The sequence below is a fragment of the Galeopterus variegatus genome, unplaced genomic scaffold (assembly GCF_000696425.1).
Source record: "Galeopterus variegatus unplaced genomic scaffold, G_variegatus-3.0.2 Scaffold3896, whole genome shotgun sequence".
Taxonomy (NCBI): domain Eukaryota; kingdom Metazoa; phylum Chordata; class Mammalia; order Dermoptera; family Cynocephalidae; genus Galeopterus; species Galeopterus variegatus.
This window is the reverse complement of record NW_007730007.1, coordinates 31,348-58,508: the sequence shown is the minus strand read 5'-3', so window position 1 is coordinate 58,508 and position 27,161 is coordinate 31,348. Positions and strand designations below refer to the sequence as shown.

The following is a 27,161-nucleotide window of genomic DNA, read 5'->3' as shown; positions in this document are numbered from 1 at the left end:
GCCTCGCTCAGCCAGTGAGCGGGAACCGGTCTGTATGTGGGATCCGAACCCTCGGCAGGAGTGCCGCCACACTTCCCAAGCGGCGCACTGTAGCAGTGCGCCACCGGGCCGGCCCCAAGTTGTACAATTTAAACATGTACAGTTTATTGTATGCCATTTATATGCCAATAAAGGGCATGACCTAGTAATTCTAGAGCATAAGAAGCTGTGGTTCCCACGTGAAGTCGACAGAAAGGGAACTCAGGAAGCGTTTCACCCATGTGCACTGTCTTTAGGGGAAAAAATATCATCATGAAGACAAAATCTGGCCTAAGAAATTACTTGATGAATCTCAAATCAGGAAGCTGTCCTGTGAAAGATAAACAGATACTCAGTGCAAAGGAACTATGGAAATCAGGTTAGAAAAGCAGAAAATAAATGTTTTTTGAAACTACAAAACAGAAAAATAATCATTTAGCTATAATAAATAAAACTAAAAACCTCAGAACATGCCAATACTACACCCTAAGTGTTGAGGGAAAGGGAAAGATCACAATAGACACTATTTTGTTTCTGAAGCAATTTAAGAAATAAAGGCATAAACATATCTAAAAAGTATATCTGAGAGAAAAACAGAAGAATATGCATCAAGGGAAAAAAAACAAACAAAACCAAGAAAGCATAAAATTAGATGAAAAAGGTTAAACACATCTACAGTAAAACTAAATGAAATAAACTTGCCTATCTAAAAAAGACAAAAGGATTTTAAATTAAAACCCATATAAACACATTATACAAAATGATGCAGAAATGTCAAAAGTCAAAGAATGAGCAAAAATAAGGTAAATGCCAAAAAAAAAGGAGGATAAAAGCAAGCAGTTAAGGGCTATATCATTAATAACTTTACAATAAAAAGACCTGATATGTAAACATTTTTATAAAAGTGAAAAATAGGGAAAAAATATTGTGACTGAAATGTAAGCAAGCAAGGGGCAAGAACAGACAATTCACTAAAGAAAAACTAAATGATCAAAAATCATACAAAAAAGATGATCAGCCTCAGTAGACAATAAAGCAATCCCTAGAAGACAAGAAACTTCATATTTCACCATCTGACTTCTCAACTTTATGAATTCACAACCAGATATAGGATCTATCAAGAGTACTCAGAGCCCTAGAAAAATTTTGCTCATGCCATATATTTGCGGACCTTCTGTCAAATATAAGGCATACCCACAGTGTTTCAAAGGAAACTTCACTGAATCACAGAAACTGAAAGTGTGTACTTTTCAGTTGCTGTAAATAATCTCATCCCTGTATCTAGAATAGAGAATCAGAGACTCCTTCCCACCCCCAATTGAGACTCCACACTCTGATGCACTTAAGGACTCCAGCCTTGGCCTCACTCATCACTAGGTGGCAGATTCCAGACCAATCTGAGCACAGCCTCTCTCAGAAAGCACCCACAACTCCAAATAAGGATATATAGGAGGAAAATGGACTATTCTTCCAATCAAATAGACCAGCCTCTGCAAAAGTATATATGTGATTTGCTCTCAAATATCATTAAATTCTCTCACAAAAATAACATGATAATTTCATCTGTATAACTCAGTGATTCTCAACTGAGGGCAATTTTGCCCCCACAGGGGGCATGTGATAATGTCCAGAGGCACTCTTGATTGTCAAAAATCAGGGGGCTACTAGCATCAAGTGGGTAGAGGTCAGGGATCCTAATAAACACCCTATAATGCACAGGACAATCTTCCTTCCACACGCCACCCCCAACAACAACAAATTATCTAGTCCAAATTGTAAATACTGCCAAGACTGAAAACCATACTATAACCAGAATTTTATAAAGAGATATCAATATAACATCTCCTTGCCTTATTAATTCAAAGTGAATGATTGTTATAACAACTGTGTCTATCACCAGTGGCCTTTGAAGTTCTTAACACACTGGAGATACTCATGTACAGGATACATTTTACAGATAAGGAGACTAAGCCTGGGAATGGTTCAAATTAGTGGTCCAGGATCAAATGGTAAGAGTCAGAATTCAAATCCTGTGGTCTGGTCTATTACTGCATACGTATTATGACATTCCTTGATAAGACTGTATGCCTAATACTGACTTCTTTTAGTTTATATGAGCTGAAGCTGGCCATATTATTGCTAACAACTTTTAATGTGGCCACCCTTTCATACTATATTATTATTAAAACAGATTTAATTTTCTTTAAAAAATTTAACTAAATGAAATTTAGCACAGAATTAGGAATGTGTCAGCTGTGTACATGGCACTAGGTGCTTAGAAATAAGACAGGGTCTGCACCAAACTAAAATTTAAGCTTCTTGGTGGTACAGGTTGGGCATGTGTACAGATCATGTGAGTGCCACCTGCTGTGCAGCTTTCCCCAGGGATATGCTGGAGAATGGGAGCCACGTTTCCTTGCAGATGATCACACTGTGCTGCTTTGCACCCTTCATGTATAAAATTACTCATACTTCTTCCAGGATTGGAGGAGAGAGTAGAGGGTGAGGTCTGCTTTTGATTATAAAAACCTCAACATGTGACCTTGGCTCTGATCAACCCAACCTCCCCAACGAGCTTCTCTTCAAATAATCTCACCTTAAAAATGGATAAGGTATTTGTGAGGCAATTTTAAGAATTAATTCACAAAAGTGGTCCTTCCTGACTTTTCGATTGTTTTGCTTCCTGTGCTTGCCCAGGTGTGTGTATTTTTAATGTAGATTTTTACTGAGATAGTTGTAGACCCATACGCAGTTGTGAGAATTAATACAGAGAGGTACATTTTACTCAGTTTCTCCCAATGTAACACAAACTATGGCATAATACAACCAGGATACTGACACTGATACAACCTACCTACGTTGTTCGGATTTCTCCAGTTTTACTTGTACTCATTTGTATGTTTGTTCATATATTTAGTTCTACACAGTTTTCTCACACATGTAGGTTTATGTATTGACCACCACAGTCAATATACAGAACAGTTCCAGCCCCACGATGATCCAGTGTACTGCCCTTTCGTAACCACACCTACCTTCCTCCTTCCCCTCTCCCAAGCTCTGGTAACCACTACTCTGTTATAAATGTCTAAAATTTTGCCATTTCAAAACTACAAGATAAATGGAATCATACATATCTAAACTTTTGGGATTGGCATTTTTCACTCAACCTAATTCTCTGGATATTCATCCAGGTTGTTGTGTGTGTACGAACAGTTCACTTCTTTTTACTGCTGAGTAGTATCCATGGTAGGGATATACAAGTTTGTTTAACGATTCACCTACTGGAATACATCTGGGCTGTTTCCAGTTTTGGGCTATTACAAATAGAGCTGCTAAGTACATTTATATACAGGTTTTAGTGAATTTGCAAACACAAATTTTCATTTCTCTGGGAGAATGGCCAAGAGTGCAATTGCTGGGACATATGGTTAACTGAATGTTTAATTTTATAAGAAACTGCCAAACTGTTTTTCCAGAGTAGCTGTATCACTTACATACCCACTAGCAATGTATGAGTTATCCAGTTTCTCTACATCCTTGTCAGCATTTGGTGTTGCCACTATTTTGTGTGTATGTGTGGTGTGGGGGATGGAGCAAGAGGACTAATTTGCATTTTCCTGACGGCTAGTGATATTGAACAGCTTTTCATGTCCTTTTTACAATTTGTATACCCCTTTCAGTGAAATGTATGTTCATGTCTTTTGCCTGTTTCCTAACTGAATTATTTGCTTTTTTTTAACTATTGAGTTTTGAGAGTTCTTTATATATTCTGGAAACTTCATCAGATATGTGGCTTGCAAATATTTTATCCTAGTCTATGTTTTGTCTTTATATCTTCTTCACATGGTCTTTTGTAGAACAAGCTTTTAATTCATCAGTCTTTCCTTTATTTTATTTTATTTTATTTTTTCCTTTTTTTTGTCTTTTTTACTGACCGGCAACGGGATCACAACCCTCGGTGTTGCGCCCGCACCGCGCTCAGCCAGTGAGCGGGAACCGGTCTCCACATGGGATCTGAACCCTCGGCGGGAGCGCCGCCACACTCCCAAGCAGTGCACCCTCCAGTGCGCCACCGGGCCAGCCCCAGTCTTTCCTTTATTGATTGTATTTCTAGTGTCAAGTTTTTGGTGTTAAGAACTCTTTGCCTAGCCCTATATCCTGAAGCTTTTCTCCTGTTTTTGCCTAAAGGTTTTATTATATTTTTACATTTTATATTTGAGCCATGATCCATTTTGAGTTAATTTTTGTAAAAGGTATGAGGTTTGTCTGTATATTTCTCATACTATTTTAATATTTTTTGGTGTTCTTTGTTCCTAGCTATTTAATCTTATTTTTATAATAGAGTGCAGAAAATAGTATGAAGGGAGCAGAGTGTCAAAATAAATGTGTGGGGAGCAGATAGCTCTGAGAAGACTCAATTTGAAGTGTAAAGAAAAAAATCTATGTTCTAATAACAGCTCTACCCTATTCAGCCAAATGACCTTGGGAAAAATCATGTAGAAAGCAGCTTTCTATCACATGCAAAGAGCTGCACAGATGCAAATCCCTGATAGGGTCCTCTGGCGTCCCACATGTTTCTTCACTCCAGCCATAGAGAATTAACATGATGAGAAATGGCTGCTTTGGTTATCAAATTAGTTGTTATATTGCAAAACTGACTACATAGAATAAGAAAACAAAGCTATGTTTGCAGACAGAAAAAATCACTGAAAGGAAATAAATCAAAGTGTTAACTTGTATTACATTTGGGTAGTGAGATACAAGGGTAATCCTCCCTGTCCATACTCTAGCACAGTGGTTAGGAACTTAAGCTTTAGAGTCAAATGCTTGGTTTTGAATTCTAGCTTTATCACTTACTTACTTGTCATATTTAGTTAAGCTACTTAAACTCTCTGTACTTTAATACGCTCAAATGTAAAATGATCATAAAATTGACACCTATCTCATATATTTAAGAATTTAAAAGAGTGCTTGGCACCTGGCAATACCCAATAAATATCACTTATAATTATTATTTTTCCATATTTTACAAATTTTCTACAAGCATTTATTTCTTTTATAATAGAAATACCTTATTTTCATTTAAAACAAAAGATGAGTGGCCTCTGTACAAGTCAAAATCACAGCTCCTTCTCCTTTCTCTTAAGAGGACAGTAAGCCCACTCCCAAGACAATCTAGAAGTTGGCAATCTACAGTTCATAAACCAAATCCGGTCTGCACCAGTTTTTGCAAATAAAATTTTATGCCCATTCTTCACATATTGCCTATGGCTGCTTTCATACTATAGCAACAAAAGTTGATTAGTTGTGACAGAAACTGTCCGGCACCCAAACCCTAAAAACCATTAATATCGGGCCTTTTACAGAAAAAGTTTGCCAACTCTGGCTTAGAAGACCAACAGAAGTAATGTCACCGTACCTTATACCCAGAACTATTAAATCCCTACATAAGAAAATATGCAGCCTAAAATATCTAAGACAACCTGACATGTTTTCTCATGAAAAATACTGGAAAACAAACAGCCCTACTGGTACACTGCAGTACAACTGTGGTGCTAACCATCCAGAGTCAGCATCAGAATCTACAGACTAAAGGGCACAGTCTTCAAGAAGACAGCCCTCCCGGCCCAGTGGCGCACTGGATAAGTGCGCCGCTTGGGAAGTGCGGCGGCGCTCCCGCCCGAGGGTTCGGATCCCACATACGGACCGGTTCCCGCTCACTGGCTGAGCGAGGTGCGGGAGCAGCACCGAGGGTTGCGATCCCGTTGCCGGTCCCCGGTCCGGTATGGGGGCAACACTGAGGGTTGCGATCCATTGCCGGACACGGAAAAAGACAAAAGACAAAAAAAAAAAAAAAAAAAGAAGACAGCCCTCACTTTAGACACCAGTAGCAAGTTGGGGGTTCCCCAGACCACCTGCACTTCTGACCAATCAGCTACAAATCCAGGAGGTTCCCATGAACCCTCCTCAGGCTTGATAATTCACTAGAACAACTCACAGAACTCAGTAAAGTGCTAAACTTAACAATTAGTTTTATTCTAAAGGGACAAAGAGAACAAGTTGTAGGAGAATCTGGAACGAAGTACTTCTGTGCCCTCTTTCCATGGATCAGGGCACACCACCTTCTTGGCACATTGATGTGTTTACCAACCAGGAGCTTTACCAGGCTTTGATATCCAGAGTTTTTACTGGGGTTTCATTATGTGGGTATGACTGATTGAATTTGGCTACCATGTGAATGAACTTAATTTCTGGCTCCATTCTCCTCTCTGGAGGGGCTCAGTTTGGCTCAAAGCCCCAATCCTTTAATCATATGATTAGCTTTTCTGGTGACCAGCTCCTATCTTGAGTCATTTTCATTAGGCATAAACTCAGGTGTAATCCGAGGGGCTCATGAATAACAAAAATACTCTTATTACTAAGGAAATTCTGAGATTTATAGCATCCCTAGGACAAGGGATAAATATGAAATCAGATTCTTTATTATACAACCATCTATGAAATATGCTTGCTAGGAAAAAAACTGAATCCGATGCTAATCAAGACTCTAGATTTACCTAACAGTTTACAGAAAATTCACAGGATAGAGGAATGTTAAATGAAACCAAGAGGACAAAATTAGCTAATCCTAGGAAGTAGACAAATGACCCAATTTCATTAAAAAAAAAAAAAAAAAAAAGGGTAGGGGCAGACAGGTTAAGAGACTTAGGAGACATATCAACCAAATGCAATGTGTAGACCATGTTTGGATTTTGATTTGAACAAACCAAATGTAGAAAGGAATTTTAGAAACAGTGGAAGAAAACAACATAGACCAACCAGATTTTAGATGATATTAAGTGTCTGGTTATCTCCTGCTGCATAATAAACCACTCCAAAGTTTAGTGGCTTAAAACAATTCATTATTATCCCTCACACTATTTTGGGTTGACTGGGCTCAATTGGTTAGTTCTCACTCGATGTCTCAACTGTGGCTGAAGTCAGATGTGAGTTCAGGCTGCATTCATTCGAAGATTCAAATGGTTGTCCAAGATGGCTCATTCACATGATGGAAAAGCAATGCTGGCTGTTAGCTGGGAGCTCAGCTGGGTCTGCTGACCACAGAGGCCTACATGTGGCCTCTCCATGCAGCTTAGATTTCTCACATTATAGTAACTGGGTTCCCAAAAGAAATGCTCTAAGACCAAGAGGCCCAAGAAACCCAGGTAGATCCTGCCAAGCTTCTTATGATTTAGCCTTACTAGTCAAGATAATGTTGTTATTGTTCTACACAGTATGTATTAATTTAGTTATCTACATACTTAACATTTTTATTGTCCTTTATTCCTTTGCATTTCTGTGCTTCTGAGATCATTTACCTTTGGCCTAAAAAAATACTCTCTAATATTTCCTTTTGTGCAAATAAACAATAACAAATTTTCTCTATTCTTACCTGTTTGAAAATGTCTTTATTTTGCCTTCATGCTTGAAGGATATTTTCATTGGGTAAAATTCCATTTTGGCAATTCTTCTTTTAGTAAATTTTATTATTATATATATATTTTTTTGCCTCCCATTGTTTTGGTATATAAGTCAGCTGTTAGGCCAGTTCTACCTTCTTTGAAGGTCTTCTCTCTTTTTTCTCGGTTGCTTTTAGAATGTATCTTGCTTTGGCTTTGGTTTTTTTGTAGTTTTACTGTGCACTGCTTAGACCTTCCTACAAGGAAGAACTTGCTATTCATCTGTGCAGAATGCTGTTGGCTATCAGCCTCTACCTATGGTACCTTTGGGATCGACTGCAGCATTTGAGGTAAGGCCAAGTTCCTCCCAAGCTACTCCCTGCCAGTCAATGAGCACAGCAGGTATACTAGGGCTTGGCTACCTCTGCCCAATGCTGGATGCTTCCAATAGGCAATCTTTTCTCCAGAGCTCCCCAATGTATTGGCCAAGATTCTGCAGCATAGTCTAAGGCTCTCCCTGCCCATTCCTGCTTCCTCCCTGTATTTTTCACAGGCAGTAGCCCTCCAATAAATCTCTTGCACTCCTAACTCTGCCTTGGGATCTTGCTGAGAACTGAGACTGACACATAGAGTAAAAAGTATTTTTGTGGGGAGTAGCGAGGTGGCAGTGGAAAAAAACTACAGTAAACATATAGTTAAAAGTGAAATGTTGAAAGTTTTATCCTGAGACGAGAAACGGGTCAAAGAGGGCCACTAAATATCACTTACATTCAACATTATGCTGATTGTAGCTAGTAAAATAAGGCAAGAAAAAGAACTAAAAGATGGAAAGTGTGATGGTTGATTTTGGGTGTCAACTGGAAGAAATAAATGTGATTAACCTCAGATTATGGTAGTTTATGGAGGTAGTCCCAAACCATCTAGAGATAAGTTATTAGAATCACCACACAATCTAGCAAGTGTTCAGGATACATAGTCAATATATTAAAAACAACCGCATATCTAGATTTTATGTTGAACCATACGAAATTGCCACTTTTATAAATCCAAAAAGGCCAGGTACAAGTAATATGGCTCAACCGAATAATAACCACAAAAAGCGAATATTTTTAAAAGATGTCATTTGTGACAGTATTAAAAAACACCAAGACCCAGGAATAAATCTATCAAAAGATATTTAAAATCTTCTTGTTGCAAACAATAAAACATTATGAGATAAATTAAAGAAGACCTAATTGAGGAGAAGAATATATCATGTTCTCAGACTGGCAGACTCAATACTGAACATTTTGAGAAGATTTTTAATTCTCTCCAAACTGGTCTTCTGATTCAATGTAATCCTAATAAAAACCCCAATAGTATATACATATGTAAAGCTAACTTTAAAAATGCATATGGAAGGAAAGAGCTAAGAATAAATAACCAAGACATTACTAAAGAAGAACAATAAAATGAGAAGACCTGCTGTACCAAATATCAAAACTTTAAAAACCAGTAATCAAAACTGTGATACTAGGATTAGGACAGACAAATAAACCAAAGAAATATAGTACAGGGAACAGAAACAGACTCACTCATATACGGATACTTAATTTATGAGTAAGGTGTCACTAAAGAGTACTGGGGAAAGAAAACATTGGGGAATAGTCAATAAAGACTGCTGGGACAACTGACCATCTGGGAGAAATAAAATTCTGACCTTACATCAATAACAAAAATTAATTCCAGTTGCAATTGTAGCTGTAAACATAAAGGCAAACAACATGATTCTAGAAAACAATATGGGAGAATATCTTCATGACCTTGGAATAGGAAAAAATTTCCTTAACAAGACACAAAAGTATTAACCATAATGGAAAGAGTGACAGACTGAACTTCATTAAAATTAAGAATTTCTGTTCATAAGATGTCACCGATACATAAGTCAAAAGTGCAATCCACTAAATGAGAGAATATACTTTATATATCTCCAATAAAGAGCTTATGTAATGGAGTTTTTGTTATTGGTGTGAGGTCAGGTTTCCAATAAAGAGCTTATATCCAGAATTTATAAAGAACACCTAAAAAAAACAACAGGAAAAAAGACATGCAACTCAACAGTACAATGGGTAAAAGATTAACAGAGATATCACAAAAGATAATATTCAAATGGTCAAATAAAAATGAAAAGTTGTTCAGCTTTATAAGGAATCAGGGAAACACAAATAAAACCACAATAAGATATCATTACTCACCTCCAGAATGGGAGGGAAAGAAAGAAAAGAAAGGAAGGTAAGGAAGGAAAGGAAGGAAGGAAGGAAGGAAAGAAGGAAGGAAGGAGGGAAGGGAGGGAGGGAGGGAGGGAGGGAGGAAGGAAAGAAGGAAGGAAGGAAGGAAGGAAGGAAGGAAGGAAGGAAGGAAGGAAGGAAGGAAGGAAGGAAGGAAGGAAGGAAGGAAGGAAGACTTTAAAGTGTTGCAGAGGAATTCCTGATGTAAATTCCTGATTGTAAGCTTGCAACAACCACTATGGAAAACTATATGGCATTATCTGTTAAAACTGAAGATACACAAACCCCATGACCCAGAAATTGCCCTCTACTCCACCAGAAACACATACATATGCTCACCAAGAGTCAGCATTATTCATAATAGTAAAAAACTGGAAGCAAGCAAAATGTCCATAAACAGCACAAACGATAACATGATTTGGGGTATACCATACAATGCAATACTATTCAGCAGCAAAAATAACTAGTTAGAGTCAACACTGAGAATCTTAGAAACATTATGCTGAGAAAAAGCCAGAAAAAAAAAAAAAAGAATACAAACTGTATGAATTTCAAAAAAAAAAAAACAACAAACCACAGGTGCAACTAAACTACAGTATTAGAGACATATTATATAATATATAAACCTTATATATTATAGATGGTAAAACTATAGGAAAAGGAAATTATAAAATTCAGGATAAAGGCTAACCTGGAGATAGTGACTGCGAGAGAGCTTGAGGGGAAAAACTTCTGAGGGTGCTGACTTGTTTTTAGTTTTTAGTTCTCAACCTGGGTGGTGGTTATATATGTGTTTGCTTTGCAAAAAAATCTCCACATTGCATGCATTTATATATGAATTATATCTCACAATAAACACTTTAAAGAAAAATAATAATACATTAATCAAATCTTTAGATCTCTCATACTCTTTGGAAGAAGACTCAATATGATCCCTAATTAAGTGGTTAGAATTCCATTTACAAAACGTGGTTTCCTATAGTTATAGCTTTAAAAGACAAAAAACTCTGCATGTCTTCTCAACCCATGAACATTCTGCAGCTTGACTTCCAACATCTCAACATTCTATTATTCTGGTAGGATAGTGGAAAAAATACAGAAGGTAGCCTTTTTCCTGGGCTTTATTTTCGTTTGTTTAGAAGAACGTTAGATTAGGAAGCAGATTAATGATTGTAAAGGAAAGAATATCTTTTGTTACTCCATTTTACAATCTAATCTTTGAAAGGAATAGGTTGGAAAGAACCAATTATTTGGATCAGTTAGGAAGGGAATAATGGTTTGAGATACTTGACCAGGGCATCCTATGGTGAAGAGTTATAATGTAGATTCCTTTCAGTGAGATGCAGATTCCTCAGTGTCCGTGTCCATCTTAGAAAATGTTTGATACTTATATAATCTATGGAACAAATCTTAGTAGCTTTGCCAACCAGGAATGGCAATGGCCAAAGCGCCAACTACAGAAAGCATAGGCTAAGGGGATGACAATTTCTAATCATAACACAGCATTACAAATGGTAACCCATGGAATGCATCTGAGAGAAGTGTGCACACACCATGCTGCGGAAAGAGTTCTGGAACTAGACATGGTAGGTACTTACTGAATATTAGTTCTTGCTCTAGCAATCAAATACTGAAAAAATCATTTAACTTCTATGAACCTCATTTTCCTTATCTTTAAAAAAACAAGGAAAGGGCCGGCCCGGTGGCGCACTCGGTAGAGTGCGGCGCTTGGGAGCGCGGCGGCGCTCCTGCCGAGGGTTCGGATCCCATATAGAGATCGGTCCACTCACTGGTTGAGCGCAGTGCGGGCGCGACACCAAGGGTTGCGATCCCATTGCCGGTCGCGGCACAGGCGCAACACCAAGGGTTGCGATCCCGTTACCAGTCACGAAAAAAAAAAAAAAAAGACAAAAAGGGGGGGAAAAAAAAACAAGGAAAACAAGTCTACTTTTACTAGAAAACATTTTATTAGCTTAGCAATTTTTACTGACTTATTATTAATTGATTTTGAAGATTAAAAAAATTACTATGACCAAGCCACACAAACGTAATATGAAATACAGAGCTGGAAAGGAATGCTCTTGGGCAAAATTCACATTTTAAATAATGTAAGACAAGATCATTGCTTTGACCCTCTCTTTCGTTTAGCTTTAACTTAATTTGGAGAAACTTGATATATATCCTGCCATAGAAATACATTCTTCTGGTCTAATCATACCATAAGAAACCAGGAGTTACTTAAATAGTCCAACCTAATGGCAAATGATTGCGAGAAAAAATAATATGTCAAAATCAAAACTGTTGTTTCTGGGAAACATTCTTCAACATTAAAATGAATAATTTATATACATCTATTCAAAAGAGTCATATTCAGCTACTTAGGGGATATACATTACACTATATATGTAACATCTCTACATTAGACACTCTGTAGGAGTCTCAGTGAGGTTTCATTATGGCTGAGGTAACTGATTGACACCATCGGCCATCAAAATTTTTCCGGACCAAAATTATCTTTGCCATAGAATTATGACGTCTCAACCAATCTCCTGTCTGAGCATCTGAGCAGATCCAAAAAGTATGAGCAAATCACACCCAGCCCACAAGCTCTTCCACAGCCAAGTCCATCTAGATATGGACTGACAACCTCCCTCAGCCAAAACATAAATCATGCTCCAGAATTTTCAAAATGGATTATCAACTTGCAACCTAGATGTCTAGTTCCTAATGGACACAGATCCTTCCTCAATCAATAAAGTACAACTACACTTAGGGAATTTTCTGGAAATTCAGTCCTGATTTCACCGCCACCCACCTCCTGCAAACAACTTCCTAAAGGAAGATATTTAAAACATTCATTCCTATACGTTCTTCAAGTTCTTACCTTGAAACAGATAAAAGAGACTATGATCACTTTCCAGGTCAGGCTTTACAAAATTAGAGCACATTATATTCTCTTCAGTTTTTATTCAACTTTAAAATGTAAAAAGCTATACAAAGATTTTTTGCAAGTGTTATGCAATCACTGCCTGCTGTGTTTCTCAACATCTCTTATTTAAAGATATAAATGATAAATTTATTTAAAAATTTAGAAGAAAAGTGTGTCTTCCAAAAGACTAATAGCTTCACTGTAAGAGAAAAAGATTCTTAAAATACATCATTCTTATTCTTGTTCTCTTTGTTTGGCTTAGTGTATCAAATTTAAATCTAAATTTATGCAAAAATGCAAATAGAAATCTCATTCCAGGTCCCTAGTAGAATTAGTTTCTCTATTGTCTCGATCTGACTTTAATTTTAATCTTCCTGCATTTATTATAAACTACAGGAAATATTTTTTCAGAATTAACTTATTTAGTTAGTTATAAATAAGTAAAAAATATACCATTGGTGGTATCATGTAACAGACTAACAATCACATCTGGAGTGAGAAGACTGGGATTCCAGTGCCAAACCTGTTATTGCACGGGATTTTGGGCAACTTCCTTAACCTAAACCTTGGTTTCTTTGAATAACAAATGAATAAAAAATTATCCATCATACTACCAAACAGCATGGTACTTGATAAACAAATATTACAAAGGTGTTAAGTAATGACAAGCACAGAATATAATAAAAGTTTGGACAAAAGGAAAAAACACCTAGGCATAAAAACCAGAGGGTTAGTTAAGATGGCTTTTTATTATCTCTCTCAGCTCTGAAATTCTAGAACTGATTTTTAGCTGGGAAGACTGAAATAGGCTTCGTGGTGATATCTGAACTAGGTCTGAAAGGAAGGACAAGATATTTATCAGATTACACTTTCTAATTTTATGTATAACGTATTTCAAGATATGGCTTAGTATGGCAAGTGGAAGAGGATATTAGATGAAATCTACAGTACTTACTATACTCTCCAGAGACGTTCTCGTCCAGATAAATCATGTGAGGTCCAACATCAGAATTTAGCATTTCATTCACTGTCTCCATGCCCAGAGAATTTATCACAGATCCCACTGCTCCTGATCTGGCCCCCATTCCCAGATCCACAGGCATATTCACTCACCACAGACTAATGATTTACTTATTTACAAGGCTTTAATACCACAATGAGGTCACTTTTTAAAGAGATATTTAATATATAAGATAATCCATTTGGCTAAGGAGGTTTTTATATTATGAATGACTCTACTGACCTATCTACAAATAAAATATATTTCAGAGAAACCAGTTACATTTTTTAAAAGAAAAAAGAGTAATCAAATATTTGTTAAGGCTTAACACTGAAATAATTCTTCAACTTAAAAAAAAAATTACCTGTAGTAGCCCTCCATCATCAAAACGCAGAACTTCTATTATGCTCTCCGACTGAATGAATGCTGTGAAGGAATTAAAACATATTATCACTTAAAGGAACACAAACTTGATTACAATAAAATTTTTTACCTTAAAGTTTATTAATATAATTTTATATTGAAAAATACACTGCTTCATGATGGTGGTTTAAGAGGACAATCTGGGTAATATTTCAGGATTTTAGCAACTATAAAATGCTTTAAAATATAACATAATGACAAAGTTGTTTCAGCAACCTACAAACTGCAAGTCACCTTCAAAATATTCCTGCTCTACTGTGAGAAAGCACAAAATAGTCAAATCCAATTAGATACAGCTAATTATTTTCACTGATAGATTAAATGAAAATATAAGCACATAAAAATGATCAGTAGAGCATTACATTTCCCACAAAATGATCAACTGAAATTCTATATTATCTGCTCTTTTGTAGTGATGCAATGGCCTGGGATTATGGTCAAAAGGGACTTGGTGAGGAAGTGGGCCAGGAAAATGGCAAAAGGAGACTATTCCTCTCCAGGAAACAGAACAATGCGAAACAGCATGTTTAAAAGATAACACAGTTATACCGTACAATCTGGCAAGTATGCTTCTAGTATTTAGTAAAATGATTTGAAACCTTATGTCCACACAAAAATCTGCATGCAATTACTTATAGCAGCTTTATACGTCATCACCAAAATCTAGATATGACCAAGATGTCGTCAACAGGTGAATGGATGGACAAACTGTACATCCATACAATGGAATATTAGTAAGAGAAAAGTTGCATACTGTATAATTCCAAGTATATGACATTCTGGAAAAGGCAAAACTATGGAGATGCTTTAAAAGGTCAGTGGTTGCCAGGGGCTCAGGAGGAGAAGGTAAAGGTTGAGCCCAAGAAATATTTTAAGAAATTAAGAAATATGTTAAGCCCAAGAAATATTTTAGGGGTCAAACTATTCTGTATGATATTGTAGTAGCAGACACATCCAACTATACATTTGTCAAAACAGAACTTAATAGCACAAACAGTAAACCTAAATGTACTCAAATTTAAAAAATCATTTAGGAAATCAAGGGATCCAAGATGGAATGCAGAATGTGACAAAACAATTTAACTATATTACAAATGTATGAAACAATCTCACTGAATTGGGGAGAGGAAAGAAAGTGCTGACCTAAGTAACTGCGGAAATGAATGGAATCTGTAAGACTAAAGGCAAAAGAAACTGTATATACACACAGTACTCTAATTGGTAAAGCTGTTTATCATGTAACCCATGGTTTGGGTTAATAATTCTGATGCCACTATACATGTACACTGGAGTTAACAATTAAATAAATAGATGGTGGGTGGTGGGAACCAGGTTCCTCACTGTTGGAATAGGAATTTACAGAGAAGCAAGCTAGAATGAATGATCCATGTGGTAACGGGTTAGAGTTGGTGACATCAATAAGAACTCATGTTTAGCAAAATAGAGATAAAGATTGTTACACACAGGAATACTTACAGATGTGTATATCCACGGGTTAGGATACACACATGCACTTCTTTGTGTCAGCTAAAAGAGCCTAGTTGCAAAGAAAACACCTAGCACCTACATCTTGGGTTCTAATACTATTTTCCAATAAAAGGAACCAGGGCTTTCTGAAGAAATGGCTGATTCTAGGACTGGAGCAGGAAATACACAAGATGAGACTGGAACATCTTATAGTACCAGAAAGCAAGCAAGAAAAAAAAAACCCAAAAGAAAGCAAAAACAAACAAATAAATACATCTCCAAACCTACCCTGATGGGGCTATGTAAAGGGAGGGAAGAGTGATCAGAAAGAGCTCCCAAATGATCAAAGCTAGAACAATTTCAGCAACAAACTAAAATAGTATTGGAACAGAACCCTAAGTTTAAAATAAATATCCATGAGTCCGCACTGATATAAGTAAATTATTGAATAAACAAATAAATGGGGGAGAAGAGACATATCCCCCACACAGAAGAATTCTAAATAATTTATGTAGAACCTCTGCTATCTGGAAGGTGGCGCTTAACTCCCCACTCCTTAAGTGTAGTAAATACATACTGACTTCCTTCCAAAGGATACACTATGGAAAGGAAGAAAAAAAGGTGACGAAAGTAGATAAATCTGACAAACATTGCCTCAGCCAGGTGATCAAGGCCAACTTTAACTGTGAAAAGTCACGTTGATAGTGTGTATCCTTGATATGATGCAATAAAAATGGCACTTTACCTCTGTGGTCTTCCCCCCATAACCCCAATCTAATCATGAGAAAAACATCAGACAAATCCCAATTTTGGGACATTCTACAAAATATCTGACTAGTATGCCTTGATACTGTCAAGGTCATCAAAAACAAAAAGTCTGAGAAACTGTCACTAAGTAGAGCCTAAGGTGACAGGACCACTAAATGTAATGTGGTATCTTAGATGAGATTCTAGTGTAATAGGCTGAACAGAAGTGACTCCATTTTGTTAAACTTTTAAATTAAAAAGCTTTTTTTTCCCTTTTTGCTTACTCTTGTAACTTGAACCACATAACTTGCAGCTGAATATTAGAATACGATGATTCTTGTTCACATGACTGCTAGAACATAGTGATGTCTGCTCACACTGTATACAGATTAATAATAGAAGAAATAAATAGCCCAGATGGCCATTCTTTACTAGTTTACTAACTAGATCTTTTTGAGGTTAACAGGAACTGAACCTGTGACTTGACTTCATGGAGGATGGTCACCATGAATCAGCTCCCACCCGAGAAGTTCTTTGGTGTTTATCTGCAATTTTATGATTACGCCTGCATGTCCCTGTTTAGATCACCATGAATCAGACCCACTACCACCTGTCCCTATAAAACCCTTTGGCAAGTCTGGGAACAGAGTAGATGGTCTTTGGGACATGAGTCCACCATTTCCCAGGCTGCCGGCTTCCTGACTAAAGGCTACTTTCCATACACCAACACTTGTCTCTCGATGATTGGCTATTGAATGGCGAGCAAATGGACCTTTGAGGTTTCAGTAACACTAGAACAGAAAAAGAAAATTAGGTAGAAACTAAGGAAATCTGAACAAAATATAAACTTTAATAATAATGTATCAATATTGATTCGTTAGTTGTTTTAAAAAGCAGCATACTAATGTAAGATGTTAATAATAGGAGAAATTTTAGATCCCTGTAAAGGCCAGCAGCCAAAAATAAATAATAATAATAATAGGGGAAACTAAGGGTAAGGTATTTTAGAACTCTGTATTATCTTTGTAATTTTTTCTATAAATCTAAAATTGTTCTAAAATATAAAGTTTATTTAAAAAAAAAAACAAGAAACAATGATATTCCACTCAGCTTAATATGGAATTCATGGACTTCTACTGGTTGGTCTTTTGGGATTCAGAGAAGGAGCTTCCTGTCTAATCCTCTCTACCTGGCTTTTCCAGTATGACTAAAACTGAAAGACAAGCAGCAGAGTAAGACACCAGGTAATTAGATTACTTCATCTAATTGGATGGTGTTTTCCTGCCTGCTGAGCATCCCTTTCCCCTTAGTCAGGTAATCCAATTCTGATTTTATTTTCGGAAGCCCCTGTCCTCTGTTTCTGGTATTTCCCTTCAACCGCAGTGCCAACCTGCTCCACTTCTGCTCACTCCCCACCAGTTCTCAGCACAGAGAGAACATTCAATAAATACTCAATGTATCATGAAGTCCTACCCTTTTGCTCAAGGATAAGCACTGGCATTTGTACTCATTGATACAAATTACCTTTTTCTATTTATTTTATTTCTAGTGCTAGGTTGTGGTAGACTTTCAAAACTGAGATCAGAGCTAAGGGCTCTAAAAGAATTATCGACACAGTATATTTGAAGTACACAAGAATGTATCTAAATAAAGTAATAAAGCCTTCAGAAAAAAAGAACTGTGAATGTACAAGGCTCTGCCCAGCTCACCTATCCCATTCATCACCCCTTCCCCTCACTTTTTAACACAAATTGAAGTTTCAAAAGATCCAGAAAATCTTTGTTATGTCAATAAATTTGTCTTCAATAGGGCATAAAAACACAATGAATTAACAAGAATTAATTGAATAGTCAAATGTTCACGATGTAAGAAACAAAAAGTAACAGCCTCTACTCAGAAGCTTTCCATCTAGTTTGGAAAAAAAACAAAAAACAAAAAACAACACCTACAAGAATGAACTGGAAACATTACATTTGGTGGCTGCTATTAAAGTTATGATATAATGACCATCACATGAGTCCCATCATCAAGCAAGATTAAACCTTTATCTAACGGATGAGAAGTTAATAAAGATAAAGGGAGTACTATCACTGGGATATATTGTATTTTTTAATTTGGAGCTTTTTAAAAAACATGAATTATGTTAGTTGAAAAAAATTAATAGCAGCAGCTATTTATAAAGTCTAAAGGGTAAATATTGTTACACACCATCAGTTGAACTTCGGAATGAAACAAATTAGGATTTTTTTCCCTTTAAATGATCAATTATAACATTAAATCATATACCTAGAAAAACAGAACTGACACTAGATATGCACCTAATCATGTCATGTATCAATAGTCATTATGCTATAGAATATAAAAAGTAACCAAAGCAAATGAAGCTCCCACATCTCCACATCCCAAGATTCAAAACAACTGACAGCTTCTTCCACTCCCCAAAATATTTTCTCTAACTTTATACTGTTAATGAATCCCAAACTTTCCCAACATTCCCTAATTCAAGCAGCAACCAGATGTGATAGAAACAGAAATAAAAATAACAAGTAAAAACTACTGGTCACTGTTACTAAACTTCAAACTAACCCTAGGACACAGATATCATTGATCCCATTTTAAAATATAGAAATAGGCACAGTGAGGTTATGCTCAGCAAGAAAGTGGTTAGAGATGGAGTATAAACTTCAGCAATGGAACTCCAGAATCTAAGCTTCTATACCGACTACTATTTACTTTCAATGTAAAAAAAAAATTTTTTTTTTTTTTTGCCACTAGCCAGTATGAGGATCTGAACCCATGATCTTGGTGTTATAAGGCTGCTCCTCAAAGCAAATTTGACATTAACCTTCATGACTAACGGTTCCTTTGAGAAGTCTGATTTTTAAAATTAGGCATATATTTCTGACAAGTGAGGAAAGGAGAATATATGAACAAAAGGGATTTATATTTCTGGCTTTTATGATTCTACTGGAATTTATTCTGTAAAGTTGAGCTTGGTATACCGATCTACTTTAAGCTCCACATACTCACCCACTTCACTATGATGTCTGAGAGCAACAAAGCCGTTTATAATCAGTGTAAAAACCTCACTGTGTCAGCTGTTTAATGACTCACTTTCAAAACAGAAGTTCAGAAACTGAGTTTGCTTACTTCCCTATTTCATTTAGTAAAGGGACTGAGATAAAAATTACTTTAAAGGCAAATCTCTTCTCTGTTACAATTAATTTTTGTCTTACCTTTTAGGTGTAGATTTTTTTTTAATATTGCAACTGATGACTAGTACAATCTGCCTATTTTAATATATCTTTTTAAATAATTCATGGAAACAATAAATGCTGTAAATAACTAGTAGAGATATAAACCACTTTGGGGGAGGGGGACACCAGCCATCAGAATCGTAGGTTGTCACTGAAAGTCTTCATGGTCTCCTCACCCCTAAGGGAAGGAGGCTGGACTTGTCAAATCAGTGATTTCAAACCTTCTCTACAAAAGTTAGGAAGAAAAGGGAGGCCTCAGGAGGGCCCCAAAATCTGTGTCAAAGAGCTACCCTGCCTGGAATGCTCTTCTCATGGCTGGTGTCTTTCCTCCTTTGAGTCTCAATGCCTTGACATCACTCACAGTGAGGTCCTCCCTGACTGTTCCAAGCAGCCCCATTTTCCTCTATCATATGCCCTATTTTAATTCATCATGATCTGGAACAGTTTCCAGTTTGCTTATTAATCATCTGTGCCTAGCACAAAATCTGAAAAATAGAAGATAAAAAATAGTGGTTAAAGTCATCACATTATTTTGAAATTAATCATTGTTAGTGATATTAATATCTCTATTACAGTTACACTTGCTCAAGATTTTGTTTCAGCAAAGGGCTCAGTAACTAAAATTTTTTTAACATTCTGAACTAGGTTTGTATGGGTCTCTTCCAGCTGTAAAGATACTTTATACCAAAACTTTCTTTCATCACCAATTTTATTATTTGAGAAATGTAATATATACTAAATTATCTTTTTGCCACATTAAAAATGCAAAGGAATTGATATAAGCCAAATCCTAACTTTATCAAAACCACTCAATATTAGCAACTTATTAAAAAAAAGGCTATGTCTATCTTGTTTACTAAAAGTCAAAATATAATTCTATATAACACAGCTGTGCAGAATACACACCACTGTAAAGCTTGTACTTGCTGTATTACCCTTTTTGTAGCCCAATAAGCTTTTTCTACTTCCTTAGTCCAATCCCAGAGAGCTCCTTTCTTTGTTAATGCATACAGTGGGAATGCCACTTGGGCCATATGGGGTACAAAAACTCTCCAATACCCCAAAAGTCCCAAATATGTCTGTAGCTGAGGTACTGTTGTGAGTCGAGGGTATGCCTATATCTTATCGATAATAGCTTCTGGGGATGACCCTTGTCTTACCCAACCAAACCACTCCCAGGAATTTGACTGACAGCCCAGGTACTTGCACTTTGGCTGTGTTCACAGCCCACCCACATTGTTCCAAATGACTTAGCAGCGTTGGAGCTGCCTGGGTTAAATCTGCAAGAGAATCAGAGGTTAGTAACACATCATCAATGTAGTGAAACATCGTAACCATACTGGGCCCAGTCCACTTGGCTAGGTCCTCAGCCACCAAACCATTACAGATGGTTGGGCTATGCAGACAACCTTGGGGCAATACTTGAAAGGTCCTCTGCCTTCCTTCCCAGGTGAAGGCAAACGGATCTTAGCTATCAGCCGAGACAGGAATAGAGAAAAAAGCATTTGCAAGGTCCAATGCATAATGATAAGTTCCCAGCTAAGTCGTCAGCTGATCCATCAAGTCATGAACTGAAGGCACAGCTGCACGCAAAGGAGGCACTACTTTGTTCAGTTCTCGATAATCTACAGTCATTCTCCAGGTACCATCAGGCTTTTTTATCAGCCATACCAGAGCATTAAACAGGCTCTGAGCCGGATGAATAATGCCAGCTTTTTCTAATTCCAATATAGCGGCACTTATCTCTGCATGTCCTCCTAGTAAGCAATACTGCTTTACATTAACTACATGTCTTGACTTGGGTAACACCTGCGGGTCATGTTTAGTATATCCTCGTAACACAGGCTTTATTGTCTGTATTTGCAGCTGAAATGCTCCAACTGTTGTTTGCAGGTGCAAACCATAAAGTACATCCATACCCAAGATGTATTCAGCTATGGGAGATACACATATGGTATATACACAAGGAGGTAATCTTCCTATGCCCAATGGTAATGACACAGCTTTGACCTCAATCGTATGTCCTCCATAGCCATCTATACAAAGTGTAGCCCCTGGAAATTTATCTGGATTGCCACATATCAGGCTACATTCTGCGCTTGTATCCACCAATGACAAAACACACTGCACATTTGTCCTTGACCAGTATATTGCCAATTCAACATGAGGCCTCCACTCCTTGCCTGCCCCCAAAAGACGAGTACCTTGGCTTGCTCCCTAATCGAAATGGAACAGTTCATCTGCCTCCTCAGGAGCAACCAAAAAGTCCTTTAAATCCACTGAGCGTACCTTGCTACCTGTTTCCTGACGTTTGGTGAAACGCTGTTCAGGGTGCAATTGCTGCCACAAGGCAAACAGAACTGCATTTGGCTGCCGGTCAATTTTCTTTTTATTAACCCCTGCTGCAAGCAAGTCAAGCCACATCTGCTTACGGCTAGTCTTGCTTGGTTCCTTTGGGATAAAATCCTGGGCATTTCTTGGGGTGTTGGTCTTAGCCACCTTTTGGACCCCTTTTACCTGTCTGCTATCCTCTACTTCACCCAAGCTGGCTATCATCATTACTTCATGTATAGGACGACCAATGTATGGGGCCAGTATGGCCATTAGTGACCCAAAGGACGTTGATGGGGCATTTTGCAGCACTATGTCTCTCATGCTGCCTGTAAAGTTTTCATCATCTGGGCCGCGAGTGTTCACATTAAACATGAACTGCTGCATCCCCAGCTCCCAAATGATTTGGACCAACTCAGCATACGTTTGCCATTTACTAACAATCTTGGGCAGTTCTCTAGCATTTGCCCACATGGTTCAGGCAGCTACATTCACCCAGTCCATCAAGGAGTGATTACCTCGCCCTTGTGCATATCTGTGGCTATTCTGTAGCCGCTGCCTCAGGGATGGGTGTATGGTAATGGAGGGCAACTTCTCCATCTCCTCACCAGAGCATACCACACTATCCACCCCTAGGTCCCAGAACCATAACAGCCAAGCAGTCAGGGTCTCCCCATGTTTCTGCCTGAACTGTCTCCCCAAGTCAACCAGTTCAACTTGGGTATACGGGACACAGGTGGTGAACTGGGTCAGCTGTGGATCACCCACTGGTTGTCTGTCCGGATCCATAGGCAGCTTGTGCCTCAATTTCTCATGCACAACAGGTTGTGCCTGGAGACACACAGTTTCCCCCAACTCACCACTGGGTTGGTCATCTTCCCTGGTGTGAGAGGCAGGAGTGGCCAGTCGCTGCACATCATCCTCCAGGACATTTATCCATGCTTCCCACAACTCTGCTTTCTGCCGTAAATCTCAATCAGTTTGCAGTGTAGTGAGCAGCAGCCAGGCTCCGGTCAGCAGAAAAGTGGCCACCGGGCACCACATGCTCAAGGAGAGCCACACTTCCTCCCCCTCCCAAGGGGTTTTGTGTTGTAGTACTTGGTCTATGCTGCCTTGCAAAACAGTGTGCAGCAACCAGATCCCAATCAACAGGAAAGTGGCCATAGGGCACAACATGTTCAAAAGTAGCCACATTTCCTCCTTCTTCCAAGGGCTTTCAGCTCCTGTACCTGCTCAGAATCCTGTTGCAGACTACACCAATTATAAAGTTACACGACTATGCCAGTTGTTGGGCTCTTTTACCTGCCCGTAATCCTGCCAACTGGGCCAACTGTCGAGCTAGGACTGGGTCTGCAGCTCACAGACCCCTTAAGCCCATTGTCCAGACTGGGTCACAAAACCTTCACACGCCAGGCTGGGTCACCAGACCCCTCACATGCAGGTCTATGAGCTAGGTAACTGACAAACAGGTCCTTGGAAGCCATAGGTTGGAAAGCATGGCTGGGTGGTGTGGCAGCCACCCGAGGCAGTAAACTCCAGCCAAGGTGGCAGCACTGCGCAGCCATGCTTTCCAATCTACGGCTTCCAAGGACCTGTCAGCCAGTTACCTAGCTCATAGACCTGTGTGTGAGGGATCTGGGGACCCAGGCTGGCACATGAGGGGTCTGATGACCCAGCCTGGCATGTGAAGGGTGTGTGACCGAGTCTGGACAACCGGCTTGAGGGGTCTGTGAGCTTCAGACCCAGCCCTAACTCAACAATTGGCCCAGTCGGCAGGATTAAAGGCAGGTAAAAGAGCCCGATAACTGGCATAGTCGTGTAGCTTTACACACCATACATCCAAAAAGGTAAGTCAGAAATGTTTCCAAAATTAATTTTACAGCTAATGATAAAACACCACAACTTTCATTTTATCCCAAAGTGTTTAACTCATATAGAAACATCAGTAAATTTAAGTCATAAAAAATAAAAAGAATGCCTGAGAACCTCCAACTACTCTTGGCAACTTAAGCATCAAAAAATGACTAAAACACTGAAGCTCACCCTTCTGTGGCTCCCTTCTCTCCCCCTATTACCCCAGCCTGAACTGGACCAGAAGACCTAAATAAATGGGAAAACACACCATGTTCATTGATTAAGAGACTCAAAATGCCGATTCTTCCCAAATTGATCTATGGGATTAATACAAACCTATGAACATCCCAGGATAAATTTTTTTAGACAAAGACAAACTTATTCAAAAGGTTAAATGGTAACACGCATGGCCTAGAATTACTAGAACAATATTCAAAAAAATAAAGTGGGAGGAATCACTCTACCAGATATTATGTCTCATTGTATAGCTAAAGCAATCAAATAGTATAATACTGGCGAGGGACAGACACATAAATCACTTGGACAGAATAGAGAACCCAGAAATAGACCCAAATAAATATGTCCCACTGATTTTGACAAAACTGCAAAAGCAATTCACTGGAGGAAGAATGGCCTTTCCACCAAGTGGCACAGAAGCAACTGGACAGCCGCAGACAATAATAATAATAATAATAATAATAATAAAAAATATATATATATACAGACCTTAACCTAATCCTCACATTTTATACAAAGATTAACTCAAAATGGATAATAAAAAAAATATATATATACAGACCTTAACCTAATCCTCACATTTTATACAAAGATTAACTCAAAATGGATCACAGATCTTAATGTAAAATATAAAACTGTAAAACTTAAAAAAAAAAAAAAAAAAGAGGAGAAAATCTTTAGGATCCAAGGCTAGGCAAAGAGTTCCCAGAATTGACACCAAAGAGCACAATCCAGAAAAAACACCACTGATAAATTGTTGTACTTCATCAAAATTAAAAACTTTTCCCTCCAAATGATGCTCCCTGTTAAGAGGATGACAAAACAAACTACAAAATGTATCTGAACACCACATGTTCAAGAAAGGACTAAGATTTAGACTATATAAGGAACACAAAACCAAACCAAAAAGAATAACCCAATTAGAAAACAGGCAAAAGAGAAACAGACATTTCACCAAAAAAGGTACTCAGAAGGCAAATGAGCACATGAAAAGATATTCGACAGCATTAACCATCAGATAAATGTAAATTAAAACCACACTATCGAAAGGGTGAAAATGAAATAGACACACCTATCACAATATCAGTATCCTAGTTATGGTTTTCTACTATTCTTTGTCCATATTTTACCATTGAAACTAGATAAAGGGTACATGAGATCTCTCTGTATAATTTCTTACAACTGTGATTATAAAATTATCTAAATAAGAATTTATATTAAAAACTAATCACCACCCAAATAGCAAATGATAAATCCTGGCAATTATTTCCACCTGCTCAATAGTTTACCTTAAGAATGTTTTTGTAAAGATGGTTCATAAATGGGTTAATATTTATAATATTTATTAAGATCATAAAATACTATTTCAGTATCTACATGCCATTATCAACATTTATTCAATCACTAAAGATTGATTCTGGTAGCAAGAATTGAGAATAATGGCTTGAAAAAACAAAATAGTACAGAAAAAGAGAAGAAAAGGCAACAGAAAATATTGTCAGTGAAAATGGCAAAGTAAGGACTTGGAAAATTCTCACCTCTATAAAACAAACCGTAAAATTGGAAAAGTTTCAGAATAAACTTTCTAAGAACTCTGGAAATTAACCAAAGACTTGCAGCAATCCATGGAGTGTTAATTCATTTTTTAAAAGTTGAGGCTCAATAAGAACAGTGAGAGTTGTGACACTTAACTTGCCCTATTCCCATTCTCTTCTCTCAAGCTCCATGGCAGACTATAATCAACAGCCCACAATCACAGTGAAAACCTGCAGCTTGACAGTCATCAGAGGAGGCAGAACAGGGTTGGAGCTCCTTCAAAGCCTCATTTCTAGAGAACTGTCTTTATTTGGCCTATCTGGGATTCCCTGTGAGACCCCACCAGGAAAGCTGTTTTTATTTGACCTGAGTTGGAGATTTCCCATTTTGACCATGGGGAACATTTGTCAAAACATTTAAAGAGAATTTTAATAAACTTGGTTCCAGCTTAAGGTGGTAGATAACAGTTGGGCCAAACAATAAGCCAATCCAAAAGTTTAAAAGGAAAAGTTGGGAATGAGATGTCCATAAAAGCTTTAAAAAGCTTTGACATCTTGGCAATCTAGAAAGTCATGTGCATGCATGATGCTGTATGCATGCTCAAGAAAGAACTGAGAAATCCCCAAACTCTCAAACTTGGCTGACCCCGAGGCTCTGTGTAAACAGGAGGTGAAGGGTGAGGCTAAGGGACAGTTATCATGCTTGGCTGAGTGTTGAAGCAGTGCCCCAACATACACATACACACAACACACACACACACACACACACACACACACACACACACACACACACACACACACCTCTCAAAGACTGGGAGAAATACTGGCTCTAGGTTTTTAAGAAAATCTCTGTTCAATCATTAGATGACCATGAATGTAAGTAGCAGAGACTTTAGTGGCTATACACTACAAATAACACAGATTTCAAAGTACTCATTCAGAAATGTCACTAAACAAACAAACAGCAACAACAAACCCTAAAGAAGGCAAAATCTGATTTCTAGACTTGCCACATTACATATTATTTTAATTGTCCAGTTAGAAATGCAAAGAAACACAAAAGTACAAAGGGAAAAGGTATTCAATAGAAATTGCTGCTGAGAAAGCCCAGATGTTGGAATTACTAAATAAACTATTTAAATCAGCTCTATTAAATATATTCAAATAACTACAGGAAATCATGTCTAAAGAACTAAAAGTCTCACCAAATTGAGAATAATTAAAGACAGAAATTATTAAAAGAACCCAACAAAAAAAGTATAATAACTGAAATGAAAATCACCAGTTTTCAATGAATAAGAAATAAGAAATGTAAAGAAACAAAAAAGTATGACCTATATGCAGGAAAAAATGCAACCTGTCCCTGAGAACAGGACTTACTAGATGAAGCCTTTAAATAAGCTATTTTAAATATATTCAAAGGAGTAAAGGAAATCATATGCAAAGAACTACAAGAAAGTATGAGAATAATGTCTCCCTAAATAGAAAATATCAATGAAGAGAAAAAAATTAGAAAAAGTAAAAATTCTGGACATAAATAGTGCAATAACAGAAATACAGAATTCATCAAGGGCCTCAATAGCATATTTTAGTAGGTGGAAGAGTCAGCAAATATAAAAATAGGTCAATTGAGAATATCCAGTTTGAGGAAGAGAAA

General features: G+C 37.5%; 1 protein-coding gene across 1 annotated transcript in view; it reads right to left on the bottom strand.

The window, feature by feature from the left end:
• The window catches only part of TMEM131 (transmembrane protein 131), a gene marked incomplete at its 5' end in the record, with an annotated part of 147,794 nt that extends 133,715 nt beyond the window's left edge, over positions 1-14,079 (bottom strand). Inside the window, one exon of the mRNA XM_008586239.1 lies at positions 14,018-14,079. Coding sequence (XP_008584461.1) covers positions 14,018-14,079 — 62 coding nt within the window. The remainder of the gene's footprint in view (positions 1-14,017) is intronic.
• Positions 14,080-27,161: the final 13,082 nt, after the last annotated feature.